The sequence below is a fragment of the Rattus norvegicus genome, chromosome 2 (genome assembly GCF_021556685.1).
Source record: "Rattus norvegicus strain SHRSP/BbbUtx chromosome 2, alternate assembly SHRSP_T2T, whole genome shotgun sequence".
NCBI classification, from domain to species: Eukaryota; Metazoa; Chordata; class Mammalia; order Rodentia; family Muridae; genus Rattus; species Rattus norvegicus.
This window is the reverse complement of record NC_141535.1, coordinates 190979349-191006407: the sequence shown is the minus strand read 5'-3', so window position 1 is coordinate 191006407 and position 27059 is coordinate 190979349. Positions and strand designations below refer to the sequence as shown.

Here is a 27059-nt window from a genome sequence, read left to right as displayed (position 1 = left end):
GCTCCCACTTTGATGCAGAAAAGAGGCATGCGGTCATTCCAGTGACTTTAGGCAAGAGATTCTCTTCCTTGCCCTGGCTTCTGTTTGATCCAAAGAACCATGGACTCAGGAACCTCAGCACAGGTCCAAGCAAGGCAAGAGGTCAAGGTAGCAGTGTACAAGTCTCTCTCTCTCTCTCTCTCTCTCTCTCTCTCTCTCTCTCTCTCTCTCTCTCTCTGTGTGTGTGTGTGTGTGTGTGTGTGTGTGTGTGTGTGTGTGTGTAAAAAGAACGAGGTCAGAGAAGATGACCTGGGCACCAGGCATGTTTCTCCCGGGCTAGCAGCACAGTTGGGGTGACCACACAGCTCTTTTCCTGACCACACGTCATATGCAAACAGTTGTGTTTGACTTTCACTCACAGGCTTGACGTGGATGGTTTCATTCGTGACTATAAAATGTGAGAGGCTCCCTCAAGTCCAAGTTTTTGGTCACCACACAGAAGAAGCTAAGGACAGTCTTCTGCACCCAAGCAGAAAGGACCTGGGAAGAAGCCGGGGAGAGAAGTATGTAAAAGCGCTTTTCTTGTTCTAACTGTCGCTTCTCGCTTTGGTAGTAAACAGGCTCGTGAAATGCAGTTGATGCTGAAAGTGCAAGGTTTAATGGAAGCTTCACAGCTCCCATCTCAACGCCAATTCTAACTGCACAGAAGTCTGTTACGTGGTATAGTCTTCCAGTCTGTTTAATTTCGGTGTGTGGTGTTTTTATTTATTCCCATGGTTCCTTTTCTAATAAAGTTAATAATAATAATAATAGTAATAGTAATAATAATAATAAGCAATTGTTCACTGTTTTTCTAATGCTTGGGGAGGGTGGTGGATCCTGTAACTTTCCAAATCTTCACTTCTTCCCTCTCCCCAGGAAGGAATGTGTCGGTTCAGAGGAAGCAGCTACCGCATGCTCAACCCCTCCCTGATCACACATCCTCCCCAGCCCTCTTTCCACATTGTTCTCTAAGGCTTGGAATTGGTAATATAGACATCAGATTATCTTCTTTCTTTTAGTTTACGAGTCTCTGAAGCAGCAAGGGCAGCAGACAGGACCAGCAATCAACGGGTGCAAACACAAATTATCAGAAGACATATTGACAGGCCTATCACACAAAACAGTAATGGCCTCCTCGCTGGGGCCTCCCACCTCCCTGGCCACAGGCTTTTGCCTTGTTTTGCTGTTCTAGCCAAGAGTTCCCTCCTGTGAAGCAGGCCATAAATCCCACCAGAACACCACTGACTGCATTCCTAACCGTGCTGTATCACACCGTGCAGTACTGGCAGTATAGCAGCTAGGGTAACAAGTAGGACTGCTGGTGACCACCCTCCCCCGACAGCATGTCCAGCACCTTCTCTTACTCCAGAAGCCATCCATCAGGGAGGGAGGGAGCCATGAGCTCAGCCTCGGCTTGATTTCCCTGCAACCAAAGCATGCGGTCTCTTTAACAGTGATGTTAGCATAAAACCAATAACTACAGCAATAACTTTTATGGTTTACGGGACTTCAGGGGGCCTCCATGGCTAAAAGTTGTAGAGAGATTAACTAACCCTTGACATGGGGATTTCTGCCTACATGTATGGCTTTTGAGACTGCCTCTTCCCACCCACACAGGATGTTTTCATTCAAACTCTTTAGCTTCTGTTTTTGCTGCTCTTTCGGCTGCTTCCCAAATCCATAGTGCATTCAAGTGTTAGCGTTGTGGAATGGAATCCTTCCACAGAGTGTGGACCGGGCCATGGAAGGCCGCCGGTCTGCTACGAGCAAGCGCCTGTTGGCCTTGCATGGCTAAAGAGATACTAAAAACACGGCAGCATGCGCAGACCGACACTTGTTTCAACACAAGAACAATGAGTGGGAGACACTGCTCCTGTCTAGCCTTCCGAATCCAGTCTATTCCCATGATGCATTCTGCTTCCTATGCCACGTGCCATTGCTCTTGTAGGGATACTATTCCTCGGTGGGACTGGCTTATGTTGCTTAGCCTAGATCACTGTGCTGGACCAGGATCTGACAGGCTCCAGCTAAAAACGATGGCTCTTGCCTTTCCTCTGGCCCACACCTAGCTTGCGAAAGAGCCCTGATCTGGATGAGCAGTCTCCGTCTCCACACGCCTGTACACTTACTTTTAGGGAAGAAATGTCTACCTCATACTTGCAGACGACCATTGCCCACTTTTCAAGCAAGCTGCACGTGATTCCAAGGGAGTATCTCCTCTCTCCCAGCAATCACTTTCTGCATTTATAATCTTGGAGAGGGGCCTTAAAAACCTTGCGTGTTCCTTCTCTTCATAAGTCTTGCAAGTTGTGAAAGTTTGTTGAGTCTCATGACCTCTGTACCCTCCAGGAATGGAGAGGAAAAATTATACACAGGTAGGCTCAAGCGACCATGCCATTAATGTACTGTGTGAAGTTGGACCAGGTACTTAACCTGTCTGCTTTGCTCTCTTTACCCAAGCAAACTGCCGTCACACCCATGTGCACCAGCAAGCACCTGAAGTCTTGAGTTCTTGGGAGACTGAGACAGAAAGACAGTTTAAGATCAGAAATTGAAATCCAGCCTAAACAACATGGGCAGACTTTGGAGAAAACGGTAGTGGGGAAGGGGAAGGAAAGAAATGCATGGGAAGCTAGAGAGAAGGATCGGTAGTTAAGAGCATTGCTAGTCCTCCAGAGGACCTCGATTCGGTTCCAGGAACTCACATGGCAATCCACAACCATCTGTACCTCCAATTACAGGGAATCTGATGCCCTCTTCTGACCTCCATAGTATACACAAAATGAAATAAACCTAAGACAGAAGATGGTGTCTATGAGAAGCATACAACAGGGGTTGAGGATTTAGCTCAGTGGTAGAGCGCTTGCCTAGCAAACGCAAGGCCTTGGGTTCGGTCCCCAGCTCCGGGAAAAAAAAAAAAAAAGAAGCATACAACAATGTTTTGCTGCTACAAATCGTTACTTACTTGCCCACCCGGCTATAACAGCTTCCACTTGAATTACTGTTTCTGAAGAAAAACACAAGGCTGTCTGCATGTGGCTACAGCAAACCATGTGGACCTGTGTCATACGAGAGTGTGAAGCAACCACAGATGGAGAGACACTGACAAACGTTATCCTCTAACGCTCTCGTTCAACACTCTATAGTGTGAAAGGAAAGAAACCAAAGCAAGTCCATGAGGGGAAACCTCTGAAAGAGGAATCAGTTCCTCAGTGCAAGGAACACAATTTCTGAACAGGGAGACAACCAGCAAGTCGGGGCTTAACCACAGCAGAGTGATCACAGTGTGCTAAAGGGTGTGGATGACAATAAAGCCACTAATGTTGCTTGGTAAGGCCAGGTTAACTTCAGTAGAATATAACACACACTTCAGAAAACATTTCAAAAACTAAGGCTCAGACATTTAAACATTGGCCGGGCAGTAGTGACGCACGCCTTCGATCCCACTGCTTGGGAGGCAGAGGCAGGTAGATCTCTGAGTTTGAGGCCACCCTGGTCTACAGAGTGAGTTCCAGGACAGCAACACAGAGAAACTCTGTCTTGAAAAGAAAAGGAAGGGAAGGGAAGGGAAGGTAAAAAGAAAAAGGAAAAATACCTACACGACGGATTTTGTGTCATATAAGGTATCATTTGGACAATTCTTGTCTTTTATTTAAAATAAAATATAATCCCATCTACCTCTTCCCTTTCCTCCTGGGGGCCTCACCCATGGCCCCCTTTTTAGGCCCTCTCATATCTGGGACTCCTTTCTCTTAATCATTTATGTATACCATATCTACATATTTATATATGCATGCATAAATATATGAATCTCACCTGCTGAGTCTGTTTAGTGTTGCCTTTATAGACCTGATTTCAGGGCTGACCACATTGGCTTGAACCCCTGCTCACCCCCACACAAGCTGAGAAACCCCATCTGCTCTTCTTCCTCCGACCCTGCCCACACAGTTAAGACTCCAGGCCAGCATGTCGTCACTCTTTGTCTCTGCCTTTCCACCCACCCACCCAAGAGTACCTGCCCAGGGGCTCAGTTTTTTACCATTTTCATGCACAATTGCAGCTCCTAGCTTACATGTTATCATCCCCATGCCCAAGACTTAAAGCCCTTGCTTTAGCCCAGGCTTGCAACTCCACTGGCGTCCTCCTGTGAGATCAGTGAACTCACCCGAAGAGCTGCCTCTCAATAAACCTTTTATTCTCTTGATTTGGCTTGAATTGGCTTATTGCATCGGTGGAGAAACCTATTACACAAGGTATTGGATAACCAATTAGAGGACTCATCCGTGGGGAAGACTAACTCCCCCTTTCTTTCCAATTGAAAGTTGCCTATAGTCCTGTCTAGGGTGGGGTCCCACGAGGCCTCCCCCTTGTCACATTAGGTTAGTATGTTTACTGGTACTGTAACTGTAATTGTTTGTGTCTTATTTAAGCAGCTATATCATTGCAGCATCCTCAGTATAGCTCCCCTGGCATTTCTGGGAGAAACCATTGTAAACAGACTTCCATTCCTCTGGACCTTATGTCCACCCGCTCTTCCCTGAGCCCTAGATGCAGGACTTGGGTTGTAAGCGTTTCTGTCGTGGCTGGGCACCCAGAATCAGCTCTTCTCTGTACTCTGACCAGCTACAGTTTTCTTCGATGGTCTCTGTTGCAAAGAAAGCTTCTTTGATGGGGGGTGGTGGTGGTGGTGGTGGTGGCTACATTTATCAGGAAAAGGCAGCTCGTGAACCACACCCTACCAACTTTTAAGCTCTTGTTTCTTGCCCAGCACAAGCTGGGTCCTGTCGGCATGTCCCTGAAGTCAGCCAGTGCCAACCTGTGCTAGTTCTGCCTTCACAGCAAAGCCAGACATTTCTTGCTCCCTCCGATGCCAGGCCAAGCTTCCACTCATTTTGTATGAGCACTGCTTCTGGGGCCCCTGATCCTCTCTCCCCTCAGGCCAATCTCCACTCAGCAATAAAAATATTAAACACACACAGGTGCGCACGCACGCATGCACACACATACACACACACACACACACACACACACACGCGCGCGCACATGCATGCTTGTTCTCTCTCTCTCTTCTTAGTACATATTATATTGATAAATCATCATGTGTTCCTTCAGCCTTTGGATAAAAAGAGACTCTGGGAATATGCAGGGTGGGCCCTGGGGATCCTTTGTCTCTTTTCCAGAGAAACCCTGTTCCAGTCCAGGCTGGCCCCTTGGCTGTGTAATGGGGAGAGGGAAAAACAGCAAGCCGCTGTTATTAGAAACATTGTGTCCTTGAGAACAGTTAGAAAGGAAACCTTTTCCAACAGAGGTTACTGTTGCTTATTTCAGGATATAAAAATGCCTGCTGTGGGAACAGGAAGCTGGACGCCTATCCACAGAATCTCCCAGGTGATTCCAAGTCCATTTGAGTTGAGAATGAAGTTTAAATACCAAGGAAAACTATTACCCTGACTTGAATGCACTTGTGTTCTCGTTTTCTCTCTCTCTCTCTCTCTCTCTCTCTCTCTCTCTCTCTCTCTCTCTCTGTGTGTGTGTGTGTGTGCGCGCGTGCGCGCGCGCGCGCGCGCGCGCGTGCGTGCGTGCTATTGTTATTTATGCTATTGTGTTATTTATCAAAGGTGAAGCTACCAAAGGACACAGAAGTTGAGTAACTTATTCAAGTTCATGACTAAGATATAGGGAGCCAAGGTCCACAACTCAGTCCAACTACAGAGTTCGGGCTGCTTGTCACTCTTTCAGGTGTCTGGGGAGGCAGGCTAGGCCCCCAGGGGGCACACCTCTAATGGGACCACAACGCTCAGTTGCAAGCACTCTTCATTTATGGTTATGCAGAACAGATCCTATACACAGATTTGCTGGCTGAGATGACCCGTGGACAGATTCATGAATTCAAGGGTACAACATCGGGTTCTAGAAATTCCAAAAACCGAGTTCAGGCATCCATCCCAATATGCCAATGAAGAGGGCAGGAAGGAAGGAAGGAAGGAAGGAAGGAAGGAAGGAAGGAAGGAATTAAAATGATAAACGAAGGGAGACTGATTCAATGCAGTCATTGAGAAGAGGAACAAATAAAGGGGTCCACTGACCCCATAAGTCCATATTTGGGGGTTCTGACATGACCCCCAAATAGAAGGAACAGTTAAGTATCTTCAGCCCATCACTCTTCTATTGCCCTGAAACCTTCTCTAAGGTTCCTGTAAAGCCCTCTCTGACTGTCCCATAGCCGTTTTCCCTAATTGGGAACACTTCGTCTTGGCAGGGGAGAGGCTCAGGGCACATGGATGCAGTCGTCCTCCATCACCCTTCACGCCGGGGGAGGCTTTGTGGTGATGCACTTGCCTCCAAGTCCCCCATGCTCCAGCAAGCCCTTGTCTATGCTGTGTGTGACCCTAGTAAATCCATCTGTTCACCAAGTTTGACTTGAGTGGATTTCTTTCTGTGGCCTACAGCAGCAGGGCCCTGAGTGCATGTGTGGCCAGGGGAGCTGTGGGACTGAGGCCTGGAGCAAGAGGAGGGTGGAGAATGTCCAAACCCTAGAAATCCTATATCCAGAGGTCAGTGGTAGCCAGGTTAAACTTCTTTTCCCCTTGTAAGGCCATGTCCGGCAGCACTTGAAATTCTCCTTATGGGAATGATGTATTCCCAGCACCCTGGCCAATGATATGCACTCACCCCAAAGCCTCTACCCACCGCCCAAAGGCTGGCCTAGTCTTGTTTCTCCCACTTAAACCAGCTTCACAGTAAATCCAGGTGGGAAGGACCAGTGCACAGGCATTTGTCTGTTCACATCTCCCTGGGAATGAAGCTCCCCCTCAGGTGTTCCAGGGATCTTCCCTATATGCTCCCAGAAGCCAGCTCGGAGCAGCTGGTCCAACAAGGAAAAAAGAAAAAAAAACCAAAAAAACAAAAAACAAACAAACACTTCTAAGGCAGGTAGTGGCTAAGTTCATGTGGCTGGTTTTTAAACCATTCTGTGGAGCCTGACCACAGAGCAATGGCTGGGGCCCGGATAGTTGTCCAGTTGGATGGCTGTCAGTTTATGTCCTGGAGGTGTGGTGGGTTCATTTGAGAACACCTGGTGGAGAGCTAAGGTGCCTTGGGAAGGATCCTGAGATAGGACAAGTTCCCAAACTGCAAGGAGCCCAGCCCCTCTCCATCCCCAACAGAATGCCTGCAGTCAAGGTTTTCCTCCATGATGAAATAGCCTCTCTGAAAAAAGACTCCTGCCCATTGACCTTCCCTACCCCTACAGACCTGAACCCACCCAAATCCACCCACCCAGGAGCCCCAGGGACCTCTTCCACAAGGGGAGAGTGGCCACGTGACCTTCAAGTCCCTGCTCTGCTCACACTCTTCCACCATTCTCAGAGGTCAACTGTTCGGTCCCTTGTCTCCGGACCTTTTGTCCCCAGCCACCACTGTGCTCAGGTCCCACAGTGTGTTTTACAACCCAGTGACATCTTCCTTTGAGCTCCACAACTCCAGCATTTATCCTAGACCTGGGGGTTCAGGCTGGGACTGTTTCTCCTAGAAAGCTGTGCCTGTGGGACTGGTCTTGAACTGACATGATGACAGGACAAAAGGTATCATTCCATTGAGAGGTGCTTATTCTCCTTCCCTATTATTCAGTCTGCACAAGATAATCCTCCTCCTTCCCCCTCAACTATTAAAAGGGGCCCTTTGAGACAACTGCTAGAATGTGGGGGTTCCCTGGAATGCCTCATACAAGCTTCTTTTCCTTAATCCCCCAAGTGCTACCAGTAGCCTTAGTTTCCCTCTTTCGTTGCCCTGTTGCTGGCTATGTGTTTGCATGAGTGCGTGTACACCATGTGCATGCAGTAGCCCTAGGAGGCCAGAAGAGGGCGACAGAGCCCCTGGAACTGGAATCACAAGCTCTTGTGAAGCACCATATAGGTGTAAGGAATTGTTGATCTTGGTTCTCTGTAGGAATTGCAAGTACGCTTAACTTCAGAGCGCTCTCTCTAGCTCCTTGCTTTTTGTTTACATACAGGGTTTTTGGTAGTCCGTGCTAGCTGAGAACTTGACATGTCATGAAGAGCATCCTTGATTTCCTGAGCCTCCTGTCTCCACCTCCCAAGTATTGGGGCTACAGACTGTGTTCTCAGTACCCACATGGAATGCAGGGCGGGCAAGTACCCTGTCAGCTGAGCTACATCCCCAGCCCCTCTATCCCCACTGTGCTTCCATTGTGGGATGCCTTCTCTCCCTCGGGATCCCACCTCCCCTACCTCCTGCACCCCTGAAGCAGTCTGTTGATTTAGCTTTCACAGGCTTGGACTCATCCATCCCACTAGACCCCAGGCCAAATTACTATTCTCAGACCTGCACCCTCAGATCCTTTCTCCTTCCCAGAGGTCCCCGTTCTTGCAGAGAAAAGCATCATGCTTGACTCTGTGCAGCTGAGAGTGTGAGGGAACACGGTAGTGCGAGCGTGACTCTCTGCCGTCCAAATAGACCAAAGCATGTTGTCACGTTGTGAACGTGAAGCATGCTCTTGCTGTCGTCTTCCTCCCTGTCAGGTGGGGGCCCAGTCACACAGGCAATGTGAACAGGAGCCCCTGTGCCACGTCTCAATTCAGTCTTAAAACCTTAAAGGTCCTTCTATTGGCGAGTTCCTGGGAGTTCACTAAAGCCCTACCCCATGAAGTCTACTTTACATCACCTGTAGATCCTGGGAACCAGGTGCCGGGTGTGGCCCAGACAGTGAGAAAATAAACTCTCTCCCCGGTCCTTGTCAGAAAGGCAGGGGAGGCCAGACTACACAGTCCATCCAGACGCCTGTCAGGTCTTTGCCTTGGAGCTAAACACTGAACATGTTGGGGCGGGGTGGGGGAGGGGCTGGGCAAGCAGATTACCTGGCTGGATATTACAGGATTGCTGCCTCTGTCTTTGCAGTGAGCAAGCTGGCTTGGAGAAAACAAATGGCCTATGGAAGACACAGCACAGAGGGGCCGAGTCGAAAGGCTCTCCTCTGGTTTACCCACACAAGAATATACTGAGATGAATGGGGTTTGGGAATGAGCTGCAGGCCGTTAGGGCGAGCCACAGAGGGACTGCCCTAACTCCCGGGGTGGAGGAAGTGCCTTGGGCCATGGTCTCCATGTACTGGCTGAGGACGAACTTGTTAGACTTTCCGTGATTGTGCTCTGCCCCGTGAGCTGTGCCAGCACTTTCATTAGGAGAAAGGCCATGTTCCATCAAGCCTCTCTAGATGGATGTGCGGAGGACGGGCCCCGCCTAGCAGACTTCATGAATCAAAAGTGGCTTCCGATGCCCCATAATGAATTCACCAGAGAGCTCCCTTCACATGCTGAGATCTGTCTCTCCTTCCCTTTCTAAAAGGATTGCTTGGCGTCTGTTCATCCTGTGAATGGTGTTGTGTGGTCCAGTTTTCCCTTCTTGTCACTGTAATTGTGGATGCGAAGGGTAAGAAAAGATGGCCTAAGAAGTCTGGACGACACTCAGAGTGCACACCACTTTCTGTTGTCCTCGGCTTTAGTTTACCAAACATTTGGAACTATAAAATATAGGGATCTGGAACACGGTGACAAGACGCAGCCCTTAAGCCCAAACACACAGACGTCATTTTCATCACACAGGTCATAGGCATGTACAGGTTCACTTAACCAAGGGCTTCCTGGGGTAATGTCACTACACAAGCCTCTATTTCCCTTTCTTAAAGGTAGCTCCTGGTAGAAAGAGGGCATTTTGGGTGGAGGGCATCATGAAAAAAACAACGCATAAGACTTAACAGGGAGCCATTTCGTGGGTACCTAAGAAATAAACAGCCATATTTTCACCTCATAAGCAAAAATCACGCATTTAAGCCTTAACATGGAGTCATTGTGGGCACCTAAGGGATAAGCAGTTGCAGTTTTAACTTGTGGCCGAGTGAGCAGCTGCAGGAAGGTGATAAGAAGAATGCAGCAAAAGAGGCTGGGACCAGAGGAAAGCACATGGCTGAGTCTCTGGAAGGTAGACTGGAAAAGGGAGGGGGAAGAGAGGAGATGAGAGAGGGGAGGGGAAGAGAGGTGGAGGGGATGAGAGGGGACAGGAATGGAGGGGAGGGAGGGTGGGAGGTGGAGGGGAGGGGAGGGGAAGGGAAGGGAGAGATGGGAAAGGGAAGGGAAGGGAGGTAGAAGGGAGGGGAGGAAGGGAGGGGAGGGGAGGGGAAGGGAAGGGAGAGATGGGAAAGGGAAGGGAAGGGAGGTAGAAGGGAGGGGAGGAAGGGAGGGGAGGGGAGGAGAAGGGAGGGGAAATCTCCTCTGCTTTCAGCCTTCTGTTTCCCCCCCCCCCACATGTTCTACAAAATGCAAAGACCCAACTAAGTGTGATCACTTCTGGGGCCTGCAATATTCCAGTGTTTCTCAGTCAGCATCTGACAGCAGTAACGGGTGCCCAAGTCTCACTGCCTGGACTGCCCAGCCAGGAAGAGGGCTGTGGTCCACTTCCGCTCATGAACATCATTAATGGGGCCTAGGAAGGATGGCTGGCCGGGTCTCGCTGCAGAGGCCCTAGTGAGCTGGAAGGCTGTTCTCACGGGTGCTCTCTTACCCTACATTTCCCGCCAAAGAAAAAAGTTACACAACCCATAGCAATGTCAGCTTTCCAGTCTGCCTAACCGGCCCCAGGGGCCCCTGTGTCACAGTTCCAGGGCTGCACTCTTAACCTGGTAGGTGGAGCGTTGTGATACATTTCACCATGTGGCAAAAGTGTCTTGAGAAAGGTTTTTTTTTTTATCATTTGTACAAAAAAACCATAATTTAGGCTGGGTAAGGGCATGCATAGAAAGGCTACAGCTTGTAAAACTTGAATCTGGTACATCAGTGCCAAGAGCAAAACTCCAGGCCACCCACCGAGCACAGTCCCAGAGCAGGGGGCGGTTGGTTCAGTGAGGGGCAGGAGGACATCAGACTCCAGAAAATGTAAACAGCGTATTGTCAACATAATTTACTACAGGTCTCTGCAGTGTATATAAAACGTCTTTGTGCAGTGGCTTACAAATAGCTTCTCCTTTTAAAAAATGAAACAAACCAACAGTTCTCTACTTCATGCACAGATAGTCTTCTTATCCCGTCTCTGTCTTCAACATGAACGCAGAGACGCCATTGTTTGAAACAAATATGAAAACTTGCTACAGAAACACCCTGATGAGAGAGGGTGTGGTCATATAGTGTCCTGGGACATGCCTAGCACAGTGGAGATTTTCATAAATCTCTGGAGAGGACAGATGTCAGGAGTCTCTATTGAGTACTCAAGAGGACCAAAGCCCCAACAGACAATATGCAGTGAAGCCTTCGAGCCACTGGAGGGCGCCATCACCATTTATCTGACAACACATGTCCACAGAACCAGCCACAGAGAAGTCCTGAGGGTTTGGGTTTTTCTTTTTTTTTCTTTTTTTCTTTTTCCTTTCTTTTTGTTTTTGTTTTGTCTTGTTTTGTTTTCATAGAAAGCTCAGAGTTTAACCTTTGATTGCATACCCCCGCCCCACAGAAAATACACGCAAAAAAGCAGTTGTTAAAATACTGACATAGATTTCTTTGCTCCTTGCAAACGTCCTGCGGTTGCTTCACATATTTACTTGCAGCGTGAGTTTTCTACGGCTACAGAGCCGATCTGAAATCTTAATCCAGGCCAGCCCTCTGGCGTCAATCTTCCCTCATTGACTCAGCCTAAAACTCAGGAGTCAGCAATTACCCACCAAGAGCCCACACCCATGAAACGAAGGAACAGAACAAAGGACATTCTTTCTCTGTGACTGGGCCAATTTGGTCCCTCTGATGTGTTTGTGCAGCAAAAATGAGAATCAGCAGGGCAGGCACAGGAGGGATTAAGGTGGCACTGCCTGGACACTTCTCAGAGAACAAGAGGACCAGGAGGGAAGAGGAAAGACTGTCAGGCTGCACCTTACCTCCCTTCCTCTGCCTAGCACAGGGCCCATACCCAGCAGACCCCTTGGAGGGCTCCATAACCATCTGGCCCAGTGGCCTGGAAGTCCTGCAGCCTCTGTGTTGTCTGTTTATTCTCAGGAGAAATCACTCATTGCATTTACTCCCATAATCTTGGGTAGCTTTTTCCAAGGAGCTCTATCTTGGGACTCGGGATGAAAATTCCCCAGAGAAGGTATGGCCACTGAAGGATGGGGAAGAGAGGGTTCACAAGATGGTCAGAGTGAGCAAAAGACAAAAGGGAGGATTTGCAATTGGTGAGGTTCTGGGGCAGCTAAGCAAAGTGGAGACAGCGGAGTTTGGATTTGTGGGCTGAAAATTAAAAGCCACCAGTACAATCAAACAACCTGAACGAACACACACACACACACACACACACACACACACACACACACACACTTATACACACACTCCAACAAAGGAAAGCGACAACTCCTGGTCTGAGTTGTCAGTTGAAAGTAGGGGACAAAAACAACTGCAAAGGGCTGTGCCTGGTCCTATCCTAGGACGATATCCCCACAGCACTGAGATTTGGGAAGAGCAGCGATGGATAAGGAAGCCCTCACCATCTCCGAGGAAAGGCTCACTGAAGGGAAGATAGAGAGAGAAGTGTTCCTCCAGCCTCTCAATGTCAGGCTCTAGAACCCCCTCCCGCTCCTCACTCTCCGAAGCTCAGTATGATAGCTCACCCCACTCAGGGCAGCCCCTTCTAGCTTCACTAGACATGTCCCCTTGAAAATCTGGCAAAGCACCTACAGAAGAAAGCTACCAGCTCAGGGGTAAGTCAAGAGACTGATCTGGCCAAGTCAAGCCAACAACCACCCCTCTCCTGCCCCCAGTCATGGCCTCCAGTACAAAGGTAAGTAAGTATGCTCAGGGCAACCCTCAGAAACAGGTGCCTTCCGGAGCCCTTGGCCCACCCTCCAAGTTGGCTTGTTTATTTTTTGGCAAGGATGGGACTGAAGCCTTTTGTTGCCTCCCTAACCGACTGGCTGGCTGGACACCATCTACTCCTAATGGGGTTCTGTGGGGGTTTCTTCTGCACATGTGCAGTCCTTTGAAGCGAAATTCAATGCTTTCATCTTGACTATAAAGTGGTTCCAACGACTCCGGCTGAGGGAAGAGATAAGATACAAATTGGGCCCACGCTACACATATTTTTCAAGTCTTGCTAAGAAAGTAAAAAAAAAAAAAAAAATGTTTGGGTGTATTTTGATCCACGGGTGGCATTTTCAAATGTGCAAAAACAAAAATGTCTTGGAAGAGATTCCTTGTTACTATGAAGGCGTCTTCCTCTTGCTTATCAGCTGTGAGAGAAACTCTTCCACAACATTATGGGATCCAAATGGAGAAGACCAAAGGGGCTTCAAAGAGTACATTACGCAGAAGAGGAAACCCCGTAGCACCGATCTGAGAACATGAGACAGACTGGCCAGTAGATGTGGCACCTGGAGCTACGCACTAAGTTACCGAAACCAAAAACTAGGAACCTAGGACTCTGGCGTCACGACACCTGGGTGTGAATAGCTAACCAGTACCCCTGCCGGAGGCAGTCATCTCCGTGACCGGAAGCTTCCAACTCACTCCAGGTCTGACTGGTTCCTGCAGCGAAACTGCAGAGTTCGGGTGCTGTCGCCTGTCCAATCACAGAGCACGAAGCAATGAGGAAAAGCCCACAAGGCTTCCCTGACCCGACCCTGCCATGGGCAACGTCTGTTGGGGGAGCAACCTCCTTAGTCTATGGCTCCAGGGTGGATGCTGAGCACAGGAGGCTCCAGGCAAGTCGGGGAGTAGTTGAGGTGCGGCTCCTTGATCCACAACAGAGGCACCCCGTTCTTCCCCTCTGAGTTCTTGCTGGAGTTCCGGCTTTTGAAGCGCACCAGTAGAATGGTGATGATGAGGATGCCAAAGATGGGGAAAGGGTAGAAGAAGACAAAGTAGAAGAGGGCATCGTTGGAGCAGATGAGCGACTGCAGGGTGGAACCTGGAAGGCAGCAAAGAATCGTGAGGGCGAAGCTTGGACTCTATGGGCCTGTTGGACTCTATGGGCCTGTCCCCTGCTCCCGAGAGCTCACCTGCCCTGGTGAAGCTACACCAGGCACCCTCCCAGCCTTCCCCTGCCACCAGTGACTGGGAGACTTTTGCCTTGCTCTTTTTCTCACAATACCCCAAGTAGTCATGACTCTTAAGTTCAAATGATGCAGTGCCTCCGTTCCCACTGAGATCCATAATGTCTGCTGGGAAAGCCATACATGGAAATTGAGCTTATTGACTGTGAAACTGACGGTGTCTAGGGTGGTGAAGAAGCTCACTCCCATTCCTTCTTACCCTCCTACATTGTAAGAGGGTGGATGACATGTCTGTGCCTAGTTCTACTTGGACTTCTATCTCAGGGAATCTGGCCGATTCCTTTCCTGCCTGCTTCAGGGAATGTCCTAGAAAAGACACTTGCTGAACATTATTAACTCACATACTGTTGCAGACCATTGATGGTGTCTAGTGTCTGTGGCTCCACAGAGTGGACTTACAGCTGGGTATAAAAGAGAATGAAACCCAGAGCCTGACAGCAGCTCAGCGCTGCTCACTCATTAGCTTTGGCCTCTCAGTGATCCTATGTTCCTGAAACTTAGTTAACTACAGATGTCTGCAAGGTGGGTCCACAGGTCAAATGTGGCCTCAACATTCTCCTCTCTTATTTCCCACACCGAATGCACATTCCCTTCAGGCTTTCTCCATCCTCCCTTCCATTAGGCAGTTGTACACCATCAGAATGACAAAAAGTCAGCACAGTTTACTCTTACAGTTTGCTAATGTGTATCAAATTACTGATGGTCAACCACTTTTAACCCATTAAAATTTCAATTTTACTTAACATGGTGGTAAGGAGGTGGTACAGGCAAAAAGTGAGCCTGGTAGGCCAAACCTCATGCCGAGATAATGAAGTAGGGCATTTTGTTGGAAAGAGGTTGAGCACTTGAGAATTCTTCAGAGCCAATTCTACTAGAACTAACAGCATTTTTGGCTTGATCTACTCTACATTTTGACAGATGGTCCATCAAAACAGACCTCAGTCTCTGTTCGAGTTAAAGTTCCTCACAGGATGGAAACGGTGTTTGGGACCATTCGGAGGCGACAGGTTACTCTTGCTGCCTCCAAACTCCCAGCTCTGTCCTCCTTCCAGGCTGGTCCCAGTAACCAGGCAAAACGTACTGTAGCCGCCCCTAAGTCAGCCTCCAAAATAAAAGTGATCCAGAAACATGAGGGGAAGTATGAGTAACAGGCGTTACCCCTTCTCCCTCCTGTGAGTCCAGAAACACTCGCTAATTCATGGCATTCTAACGTATGTAACAAAGACACATTGAACAAGACACCTGCATAGTGAAATCTTACTGAAGTGGACTCAGGCAGAGGTCGGGCTGATCGCAGGCCATTGGCATCTCATCACTTTAACTCCTAGCCCTGTTTGGTTTTTTTTGTTGTTGTTGTTTTGTTTTGTTTTTGACATGTGTAACTGGGGGCCAGCTATGTAGGCCACTGTGTCAAATTCTATGTCTCAACCCCTGCTAACAAATGCCCATCGCAGTTCAGAAAACTGCGAATTAACCCACGACCAAGCTCTGCATTTACGTCATAGACACCTCGGGGACAATGATGACACCCTCCTCTGTAACTGGGGAAACTCACTTGTGTCCAGAACCCGGATACCAATGGGGGCAGACTCCTCCTCCGTCAGCCGGTACCATCCCTTCTGAGGGCTGGGCAGCCACTCCTCCACGTGGCAGGAGTAGTTGCCTGTGTCCTGAGGACTCGCTTCGAGCACCGTGAGCCGGTACAGCAGGGGCGAGAGCCTCTGGAAGCGCAGCCTGCCCTCCCAAGGGCTGCCTTCAGGACCAAAGACAGCATCAGGCCCCACACTCAGCAGGACTGTCCTCTCTGTTGGATCTTCGGAGGCCTCCTCTTCCGACACCTCCTCCTCCTCTTGCTCATCAATGCCAAGGCTGCCTCTTTTCCCTCCGCCTTTAGTCCTTAGGGAATACCAGGCCACAGCAAAGCGGGAGTCCTGGCTTGACCGAGACAGGATGCTGCAGTCCAGCTGGAAAGTTGCCTTCTCGGTCACCGTGGCATTGGGGACTACTGTGTCCACCTGGAGGGCAGCATCTGGGGAGGGGCAAGGAACAGAGGAGGGAGAAGGGGCTCATTCATTTCCTCAGAACAAACAAAACAGGACAGAAAGGTGGCTTGGCAGGTAAAAGAGCTTCCCATACTGGACTGACAGCCTGAGCCCAAGCTGCCCCAGAACCCATGTTACTAAGCCAGACACCCTGGGTTCGAAGGAGGAAGGGGTGTGCTGGAGAAATGGCTCCACGGTTAAAACACCTGTTGATCTTGCAGGACTGCTGCCATTTCCAGCACCTAAATGGTAGCCTACAACCACACTTAATTCCACTTCCTAGAGATTCAATAACTTCTGCTGACTCTGCAGGTACCAGGCATGTGGTACAGACACACACACACACACACACACACACACACACACACCACACCACACACACCACACGCCACACACACACACTCACACACCACACATACACACACACATACACACACTCACACACCACACACCACACACACACACTCACACACCACACATACACACACACACATACACACACTCACACACACACACCACACCACACACGCACGCACACAAACTCACACACACCACACATACACACACACCACACACATACACACACCACACACACCACACACACACACTCACACACACGCATGCACACACACTCACTCACACACACCACACATACACATACACACTCACAAACACACACACTCACTCACACACACCACACATACACATACACACACACACTCACTCACACACACCACACATACACATACACATACACACTCTCGCACACACACACACATAAGCACACACACACACACACACACAAAATTTAAAAATTTAAGTACACCTTTAATCTCAGTACTTGGGAGGCAAAAGCAAGCAGATCTCTGTAAGTTCAAGGCCAGCCTGGTCTAAGAATTCCAGGACAGTCAGGGCTACATAGTGAGCCCTTATGAATACATCACCCTATAAACAAATTAATTAAATAAATGCATAAATAAACAAGAGATGAAGGGTGGGAGGGAAGAAAGATGGAGGGTGGATCTAGACTGTGTACAGGGTCTCAGGCTTGGGGCCTCATCGGGATCACACAGATGGCAAGATGGCAGACACTTGCATCCACTCAGTTTCCTTTTGTCGGCTGTGTAGAAACTCCCTTCAAGACTCCTTTCCCTTGTTAGAGAAATCGACTACTGGGAGTTTGGGGAAGACTGAACATCAGTCTAACTGGCTTGGGCATAGCTGGTTCTCTGCAAATGTCTGTCTTCTCCCATTTCATGGGAGGTGGGGGGAGGGGAAGTTCCCTCGGTGACCTACCAAATGGGTGGGAAGTGTGGCAAGTGTGTTCATCCACCATTTTCTGCACTTCCACAGAAAGGCAGCAGCAGTCTCCAGGCAAGCTTTAAAGCAGCAGCCATAGCAGCCAAAACCAGACCGCCAACTATACACACAGAAAACCGTAATTCTGGGAGGGGGCATCTCCTCCAGCCTGGGCAGCTACAGGTGAAGCTATCAATGCCTCTCTCTCAAGACAGAGGTGGCTGAACAGGGCACAGCACAGCTGGAACCACACTGAGTCACCAAGGACAAGAGCAGCTCAAATCAGATTCGGTGGCACAAGGAGAACTTGCAATGGTATGAGGACTGTGAGAGTGAACCTCAAGACAGAAGACACGAGGCAAAGCATCCACACTGACAGGTCACAAGTTCAATTCCGCTCCCTGTCCCTTCTGCTGCGATAAGGATCAATAGTGTTGGGATGCTGCAGGAGACACGGGGACTCTGCTCACCTTAGCCCTGATTATATGTTAAACGTAACAATAATTGCACCCAGTAATTATGTGCATTTGCACACTTTAGGAACAGCCATAGAGACAAGAGGAACAAAAGGCCACATGGAAAAGTCATTAGTGACAATGGGATTACGGGGAGCACGGTGGTGGCTAGAGGTACTGGCCACTCTCCACTTAAAGAGTCCATTCTTTCCCACTGAAAACCCAGCCGCGTAACCTCTCAACACATGGCTACTGCTTCAAGATTCCTGCCACACTAGCCACCTGCTCTGACCAGAATGTACGCCCTAAAAAGAAAATATTCTTGGGGCCTAGAGTAACTAATTGCTGGCTTTTATTCTAATTAAGAAATCTAATCACCTGAGGACAAAGCCAGATGTACAATTTTCCATTCACAGGACAAACAAGTTGAGAATCTAGAATACAAATGTGTAACAGAAATGTTCATGTGCTCAATGGCAAATTCTTTGGTAAATAAACTCATCAGATTCAGGACTGTGATAGTTAACCTTTACTCGTGACTGTATTTGGAATCACCGAGGAGACACACTGTTGAGCATGTCTGTGAAGGATTTTCCAGAGAAGGATCCGGAGAAGGCCCACTTACCTGGGATGTGGGCGGCATGACCCTACGGGCTGGGGTCCTGACTGGACATAAGGCAGAGGAGGAAGCTGCTAGGCACTGGTATAGACATCCCTCTGCTCCTCACCGGATGTAGCACAACCCGCTGCCTCACACTGTCAAATCAACCCTTCCTCCCTTAAGCTGCATGTCAGGTATTTGGTCCCTGTGGTGAGATGAGTACCTAATACAAGCATCCGAAATATTCTTAGGATGAAAACACGGAAGACGAGGGGTCCTACCAGGTCGCATGACTGTGACGGCCGTCTGTCCAGCTGTGTCCTCAGCCCGTTTATACCACACCCCGCTGGGACTGAGCAGCCACTCCTCCACTCGGCAGCTGTAGGTCCCGCTGTCCTGCACCGCCACATTCTGGATGAAGAGCCTGTACACGCCGGAAGATGGGCTCTCCACATGCAGCCGTCCCTTCAGGTTGTTTTTGGCAGCCTGTTCGCCATAGTGGAAGGTAGCATCTCGGCTCAGGTGGGCCACTACTTCCCGCTCTGGGTGGTTGGGCTTCCACACAAACCACTCCACCACGAGCTGGGAGGCCATGCTGGTGCGGTTCAGGACCACACACTCCAGCTGGATCTGCCGGGTCTCCAGAATAGACAGGCTCCCCTGGGCTTGGCTGAGCTTCAGGCGGCTGTCTGAACAGGGGGGAAAAAGACACTGTGGCAACCCAGCAAGCAGTGAGCGGCACCCTAGAGAGGTGAACAGGTGCCCCTGGGGTGCAGGAAAGTGTCTCAGACATGCCTCCCTGAGTATGCTGCATCCCCGGCTATGTGGGAGCCTAGGGTTCAGCAACAGCTGTCTCTGGTTTAGAACCCTCAGGGGTCCAGGTGTTTGGGGGAGGAAAAACATGAGCAATGAAAGACTAAAGACATAGCCTCCACAGCGTGTGGCTGATGGACGGGGTAGCTAGCAAGATAAGGGGTGGGCAGGGCAGAGTGCCAGCTCCTCTCTTAGTGGGGTTAAAGCTGAGGTTGAACCAGGGTCTTCCAAATGCCAGGCACACACTACACTACTGGAGTATCTGTGGTGGTTTGAAAGAGAAAGTCCCTCAGAGGCTCATGTATTTGAATGCTTGGTTCGCAGTTGGTAGAACTATTTGAGAAGGATTAGGAGGTGTGGCCTTGCTAGAGGAGGTGTGTCACTGGGGGAGGGCTTTTGGGTTTCAAAAGCCTAGACCATTCTCTGCCTGCCTCCCTGCCTGCCTGCACCCCTCCTCCCTCCTTCCCTCCCCACTCCCTGGAGTTTGAGGATCAGAAGTAAGCTCTCGGCTACTGCTCCAGCACCCAGCCTGCCTGTTGCCATGCTCCCCACCTTGATGGTGGATCGTGGACTCCCTCTCTGAACCTGTAAGGAAGGCCCTAAGCAATCACTTACTGTCATGAGTTCCTTGGTCACAGTGCCTGTTCCCAGCAACACAACAGTGAGGGGTACAATCACCAACCCTTTTAAAATGGTGTTTTGAGACAAGGTTATACTACATTGCCCAGGCTAGCCTTGAGCTTCTTTGGCCTGGCCAAAGTACACAGAAGAGTACTGGGGCCTACATCCCCGAGTGACGCATAGGACATGCTCACACTCACTCCAGTGCTATCTGAATGTTTCAGACTGCATAGACAATCACTTGCCAAGAAAAGGCCGAAAACAAAACGAAGAAGGAAGCCTATTTCTCAGCAGTTTGGCCAAAGTATACATGTAAGGTGTTAACTCTGGCACTGTCTCTGAGGGCGTTTCACTGTGGATCCCCACCTCACTGCCTGCAGAGGCTCGGTAATGTGTGCTTTCTCATCAGGATAAAGGGGGAGGAGGACAAGGAACAGAAAACAAGAGAAAAAGATGCAAACCATAAAGTCAGCTGGAAAAGCCAAAGCTGTCACAGTGAGCGTCCTGTGAGTTTCCTGCAAAACTCACCACCGGAGAGAAGCCGCGGCACTCATGACAGGATCTTTATGGCCTTTTGCTCTGTCTCACTTAGGTCCATGGCAGCCTCAGACAGGGAAACCCCTCCAGTATATTTAGGACCCAGAAATAGCTTCTTGGCATCAAACCAAAGGAGAAAAGGAAGAAGACTGGAGAACAGAGAGGAGACCTTGGAGGTGGGAGCAGAGCACTGAGAACAGCATTATCCTAATGGAGACGAACTGGGCTGGAAGGCAGACACAGAGCAAGCAAGAGAGCATGCGTAGGCCGGACCACAGCCTCAGCTCTCAGAAGCCCCGAGGCAGCACAGAATGTAACCTCAGCTTCTTGGGGGCTGAGGCAGGGGGATCTTAAGGTCAAGGTCTGCTTGGATTATGTGGTGAGTTGAGAGCAGTCTGAGATTTATAATGTGACCTAGCAGGCAGTCAGACCCCAGTCATGGTGATGGCCACAGGCAGCCCCTCAGAGGTGGACCTCCTGCTCTATGCAGAAGAAATGGTTATCAGAAAATGTCACTGTGTGGGCAGAGGGGATCCTAGAACGCAGAGTGAGTTGAAGGGAATGGTGTCTGTTTTCAAATCCAGCATGGGTCAGGCCACAGAGCTCCCCAAGCCCTAGAGTTTGCAGGAAACCCACAGGACAGTGATGGTCACACCTTCCAGTCTTACCTGGCTGCTTCACGGTGACTTCTGTGCGCCCTGAAACCTCCTCGGCCAGCTTGTACCAGGCATAGTTAGGACTCAGCAGCCACTCCTCCACATGGCAGTAGTAGCTGCCACTGTCGCTGACCTCAGCTCTCTGCACAGTGAGGCTGAACAGGCCCCCTGACACATGCCTCTCGAACTGCAGCCGACCTCGCAGGCCCTCCTCCTCCGCATAGGTTCCATACTCGAAGGCTGAGTTGTGCGTGGTTTTGAGAATGAGCTTGCCGTCCGCGTCCGAGGGTTTGTGAACATACCACAGCACGGCGAAGTGCGAGTTTGGGCTGGTCTGGGACTTGACTGAGCAGTTCAGCTGAATTGGACGATTTTCCACCAGTGTGAGGGTTCTCTTTGATTTGCTCACCTGAAGCTTTGTCACTGTGAAGGGAAGAGGGCAACTTAGAAGGAGTGACATGGAGCCTGGACCTGTCCCAGGCTCACTTCTAGGCTGGGAGACTGGTTCTGTCCAGCAGGGAACAGCATGACTGAGTATCCTCAAAACCTCCCCAGTATCAGTCGCCCATCTACTGGCCTCTATCACATACTGTGCCCTGTCCACTCTCCCTGTGCCACTGCCCGCACCCAGCCAAGACACCAGTCTGCCCAGAGCCTGACCTTGCTTAAAACATTTAATGGCTCCCAACTGTCTATAGAATCTAAGGGAAAATTCATTTGGCCAGCACAAAGCCCCTCAGAACCTGGCCCAAGTTCAACTGTCTTGACTCATCTCCTCGGACGTCAGCAACTCCAGCTCCCCTGACCCACACACTCTACCCTGAACCCTGGCCACTGTCCCGTTGTTCTGTCTCCTCTGCCACCTCCCTGCCAGACCCTGCTTTCCTTCCCACTCAATCTCTTTCTGCCTCCCATTCCTTCCTCGGTGCACTCTGACACCCAGCTGCCTCCCCGTCTCTCCTCTCCCCTAGACACCGAGCACCCAGGCACAGAGAGGAAGCTTTTCCATTCGTCAGATGATATTTCCGATCATCCCCTGTTCAGGAGACACCCTGAAAGTGGGACAGCCCCAGTCTCAGTGCTCCCTGCCACTGTGTTTTCTCACTCCTGTACCTACAGCCTTGCACAGTGCCTAGGCTTTGGAAAGCAGAAAAGGCCTCCCTTGGTGTTCACTCAGACACAGAGATGTGGGAGCAGGCAGTACAGGAGGCCAGGGCAGGTCCTGAAGCAGTGAGGATAGGGATGGCCAGGGCAGAGCCAGCACCAGCCTCACCTCCCTTACTGTCCACGTCCAGAGGCAACAGGGACGGCCAACTCCAGACAGTGAGAATAGGGACGGTCATTGCTGCCCTGCTCATAACAGAGCAAACATCCATCTTTAAGTTGCCAAGAAGCCAAACCCTGGTAAAATGTATGTTATTGGAGATTATCGGTGATTATTGGAGACTCTCCCCTATATATCATTACCCCTGTGTTCCCTACTAACCTGAGAAGAAAGGAGAAGGCAATTCTCTTAGCGAGCTGGTATTGAGAGCAGCCCCCTCTCCCCCCTTCACATCTTAATTCTGGGCCACTCTGTCAGCTGAGGAAAACCCAGGGTGTGGTACGGGTCCCACAGCGAGGGAAGAGCCAGTGCTTCTGCCGACCAGGCTGGCCCATCTCCAGGCCCTGCTGAGCAGCCCTGGCCTCCTCAGGGCTGGAGTCAGGCGCTGGAATGTGCAGAAGCCATCCGGGTGGACGACTGCACCCTGGCTGCGCCCTAGGGTTCTGGCCAGTTAGCTGGCCTGCTTTGTTCGAGGCTCCAAGGGCTGAGCCCCATGTGTAGGGAAGGAGAGCGTTTGACAGCCACGCACTGCTCCTCCGTGTGCCCATGAACACACAGACAAACGTACAGGATGGACTGAAGCTTTAGTGAGAAGGCACAGCAGGTCCCACAGCCAGCACTATTACTACAAAAGCATCCCTGGGGACCTGTCTCCGGTTGCTGAGGCAGACTGTCCCCTGACGGAGGACCTCTGAATTCACACACAGACCTCGAGCCATGGCGAACACTTCAGGATGGGCTGTGGCCTTGTGCTCCAGTTTCATTGTGTACCAGTCTTCACTTTCCTCTTTCTTCAAACACAAGGTCCTCCAGGGCACTCTGGGAATCCTAGAGCCTGGACGGGCACGGCCTACTGGTCAGCTTTCCTGAGTGGACTCCTGTGAGGCCTGAGGCAACCTGTTCTCTTTTCATCCCTTTCCAACCCAATTCACCACTTCCAAATGCATCTCAATCACCAGACGACACCACCTGAGTTATCTGGTGTTTGGCCAGACGAACTCGGTTGTTCTGTGTAGAGTAGAAAGAGCTTTAAAATGTATTATTAATTGGGGCCAGATTATTTTTGCAACTGTTACTAAGGAAACCTCAATTGCTATAGTAACTGCATATGTTAAACTGGTATCCTATGACTCAACTTCTATTCAGTCACATGGCCAAAGAACCATAAGCCAAGGAAGAGACATATTTCAAAGCGTTTCCAATTTCTTCTTGTTCTCTCTCTCTCTCTCTCTCTCTCTCTCTCTCTCTCTCTCTCTCTCTCTCTCTCTCTCTCTCTCTCTCGCCATCCCATGTCAAAATATTATGAAGTGTTGGGGGAGCTTAAGAGAGAGGTACTTTTGGAATTTGGTGCATGCCTGACAGATGGGCAGGGGGTCAGCCCTTACTGTAAGCTCTGCATTTCTTCTCTGTCTCAGGGGTGGGGAGGACGCATCCTGGAGCCCCGAGGAGTCAGGAGGTTCCACAGCTCATTAGGAGGCATTCACAGGCAGCCTCAGCATCGCCCTGGGCAAGGTGCTTCTGTAAGCTCCCCGACCTCCCCCTCCCCTTCACCCTAAGGGAATCTGGCCTTCCTGAGGGCCAGTGTTTTCACCTGCTAAAGAGAACAGGGAAAGTGTGTATCTAATTCACCCACAGTGCCCTGCAGATTAAATGCATTAGCTTTGGAGGAGTTTAGTGTGAGGCTGCATGGACCCTGAACAATGGGGAGGTTTTAGCTCTCCTCACTCCTTCTTGGTTTGTGTTTGTGGTCCCAAGCTCAAAGCTCATAATTAGGGGAGACGCTGAAAAACCGAATTTTTTTCTTTTTCTTTTTTTTGTTTGTTGGGTTTTTTGTTTTTCTTTTCTTTCTTTTTCTTTTTCTTTTTACAGAGTTTCTCTGTGTGACAGTCCCTGGATGTCCTGGATTTGCTTTGTAGACCGGGATAGCCTTGAACTCACAGAGACCTATCTGCCTCTGCCTCCAGAGTGGTTACACCCAATACAACTAAATTTTTTTTAAATTAATTTTTAAATTTACTTTATATCCCAATCACAGCTCCACCACCGAACTTTTTACAAGTATTACAGACAGGGCCATCAAGATGGCTCAGAGGATACGGCGCCTGCTGCCAAAATCCAAGGACCCAAGGAAGGAGAAAACTGACTCCTGAGAGTTGTTCTCTAACCTCCACGTGTATCCTATTTCATGTACCTGCCTTCTCCGCACCATATATATGCAAAATAAATAAAACTAATAGAATAAAGTTAATTCTAGGTTAGCAGAAAGGCCCAAGGTCCAATTACCAGCAACCATATAGAAACCCACAATTGTCTGTAACTCCAGGTCAGGTTATCCAATACCCTCTTCTGGTACCAGGCATACACAAAGTATACAGACATACATGCAGGCAAAACACCCATATTCACAAAGTATTAATAAGCAAAACCCAAAAAATCCTAAGCACTATGGATCAGCAGTGTGAGATCCTTTGGGTGGATTTCTCAGAAACAGACTCTCAGACCTACTGCATCACGATCTTCACGAGAACAAGGTTCATGGAGATCCAGACGTGCCTTCAGCCTGGGAAACCCAGAGTGTGGCTGCTCAGCACGTGAACTTGGGAGAGCCAATGAATGCAGAGGTAAAAGTAAGTAAAGACATGCAAAGGTAGGCTTGGTCGGTCCCCTCCAGGAGAGGAGAGAATGCAGCAGCAGCAGGAGGGCCAGGCAGGCTGGATGGCAATGCTGGCCCAAGCAGTACACAGTACACTGCAGCGTCTGGGCAGCTTTCTTCCCAGGACGATCAAGGCTAAGGGAATCTGTCAGTCCTTGAAGGCTGCTTTGCTGGGAGGCAGAGGAAGGCTACAGGGAGGACGGAGAGTGAAATGAGGACTCAGCAGCAGAGAGCGGCAGTTGCTTCCCTAGCCAACCTGCCCGAACTTTGGATGAGTTTTATGTGTGCACTGCTCATGCGGAAGGCACTTACTCCTTAGTAAATGATTCTCCTTAAACTCAACCATAACTGCCTTACATCAAAGGCCATTTTTAAAAGGACTCCTCTTCGTGCAAATGCCTGGGCAACAGCTATGACCCAATGATTGCTAATCACATTAACTAATAGGTGACTGAATTAAAAACCCAATTAATCTCTTAAAATTAATTCTGACTGTGATGAAAGAGCGAGAACCTAGCAAAAAGTTGTGATCCCTGAACCGGGCTCTGAGAAATAAATGAGCAGGGGTCCCACAGGTGAAGGATGAAGAGAAGAGATCAACCAGAGCAGGCAGCAGGGCCAAATTCCCGGTGTACCGATTCTGGCAGGAGCCAGTGGCCAGGAGTGGCAGATGACGTCAGAAAGGGGCAGGGCCAAGATTGGAGGCAGGACTAGTTCTTGACCCTGCCCACCGTGGCTCTCAGGGGGGATTTGATGGATGGCACAGCTACCACAAGTTAAAACTACAGTGGATCAGAAATGGGGGTAAGAGTGACTCCCAGGAACCTGTGGGTTTGTGAGCCTGCAGGCTCTTCTGCGTGGCAGATTCCGTGCAGGCGAGCAAGGGATGAGCAGAAGAGAGTTGAGGAGAGATCAGGAAAGAATGAAGTTAAAGGAAGGGAGACTGCTCTTTCTAAAACATGACAGGAGTAGCGGGGACAGAGGAAGCCAGTGGCTGGGGTGGAAAAGATCCTTCAAGTGCAAGGAATCAGGTCAACCAGGAGACTAGGGGAGAATGGGGAGCTCTGGGGATACCCCTCCCTCAAAATGCACACATGCATGCATGCATGCATGCACACTCTGGGAAGCAAGTGGAAAAGGCACCTGCCACTCATGAAGTTACTGCACTTGAAGTGTCCATGTCCCTCCCTGTCATGCCTTGACATGCCCGGCCATGACCTACCTACCTAGTCCCTAATAAGCTCTTCCTCAGACCTCAGTCTAAAGACAAGACTCCCAGCCTCTGTCTCAGCCTTTCTAAAGGGCAAGTAAGACAGTGGTCACTTCCAAGCTGACGGCCTGAACCTGGGACATCAGTTCTCCACAGGGCAGACAATGCCCCTGGACCTCGATCACCACAGACAATCCCACACCACCACAGGAGTCTGGAGGCAGACGGTCTTGATTCTTACATTGGTTTAAGGAGTGGAAAATATTTAATGTCTCAAATTCTCTCCAATAGAGCTCTGTCCTGTGTCCTATGTCCTGTGTGATTTTCAAATGACACTCATGAGAATTCTGCCTTTGAGCCTGGAGCCTACTTTCCTTTTCTAGTAAACACAGCATTTTTTTTCTTCTTCTTCTCCTTCTCCTTCATGTTTTTAATGTATAGGGCCGACCAGGAGAGACCTTTTCTTTATCTTCTTCAGTCACTCTAATGTGATGGCTGTCATGCTGCTGCTAGGGGCAGCAGTCACAGCCCCTCTGGCCATGACTGTGTCCCTTGTTACTGTCTTCAAGTAATTATATATGAGAGGATGTATTTCGCTAAAAAACTTTATATATATTCATTCCTCCTAGCCAGGTATGGTGGCACACAGCTCTAATTCTAGAACTTGGGAGTCTGAGGCAGGAGGATTGTGGGTTTGAGGCCAACAAAACCAAATGAAAACAAACA

General features: G+C 49.7%; 1 protein-coding gene and 1 long non-coding RNA gene across 7 annotated transcripts in view; one reads left to right on the top strand and one right to left on the bottom strand.

The window, feature by feature from the left end:
- The first annotated feature begins 392 nt into the window (after positions 1-392).
- On the top strand, positions 393-9862 carry LOC147996460 (uncharacterized). Its single transcript, XR_015672367.1, has 4 exons — positions 393-542; positions 5350-5409; positions 8033-8170; positions 8938-9862. It is a non-coding gene; the product is annotated as an uncharacterized LOC147996460 (long non-coding RNA).
- Positions 9863-10355: 493 nt separating this feature from the next.
- Igsf3 (immunoglobulin superfamily, member 3) overlaps positions 10356-27059 on the bottom strand; it is an 88061-nt gene continuing 71357 nt past the window's right edge. For 3 of the 6 annotated variants that reach the window (XM_087619975.1, XM_087619978.1, XM_087619976.1), the window contains exons 9-12: positions 21159-21569; positions 18801-19208; positions 15678-16151; positions 10756-13977 (exon numbers count right to left, since the gene is read on the bottom strand). In XM_087619975.1, coding sequence (XP_087476101.1) covers positions 13727-13977; positions 15678-16151; positions 18801-19208; positions 21159-21569 — 1544 coding nt within the window. In that variant the 3' untranslated portion in view covers positions 10756-13726. 6 annotated transcript variants of the gene reach the window in all.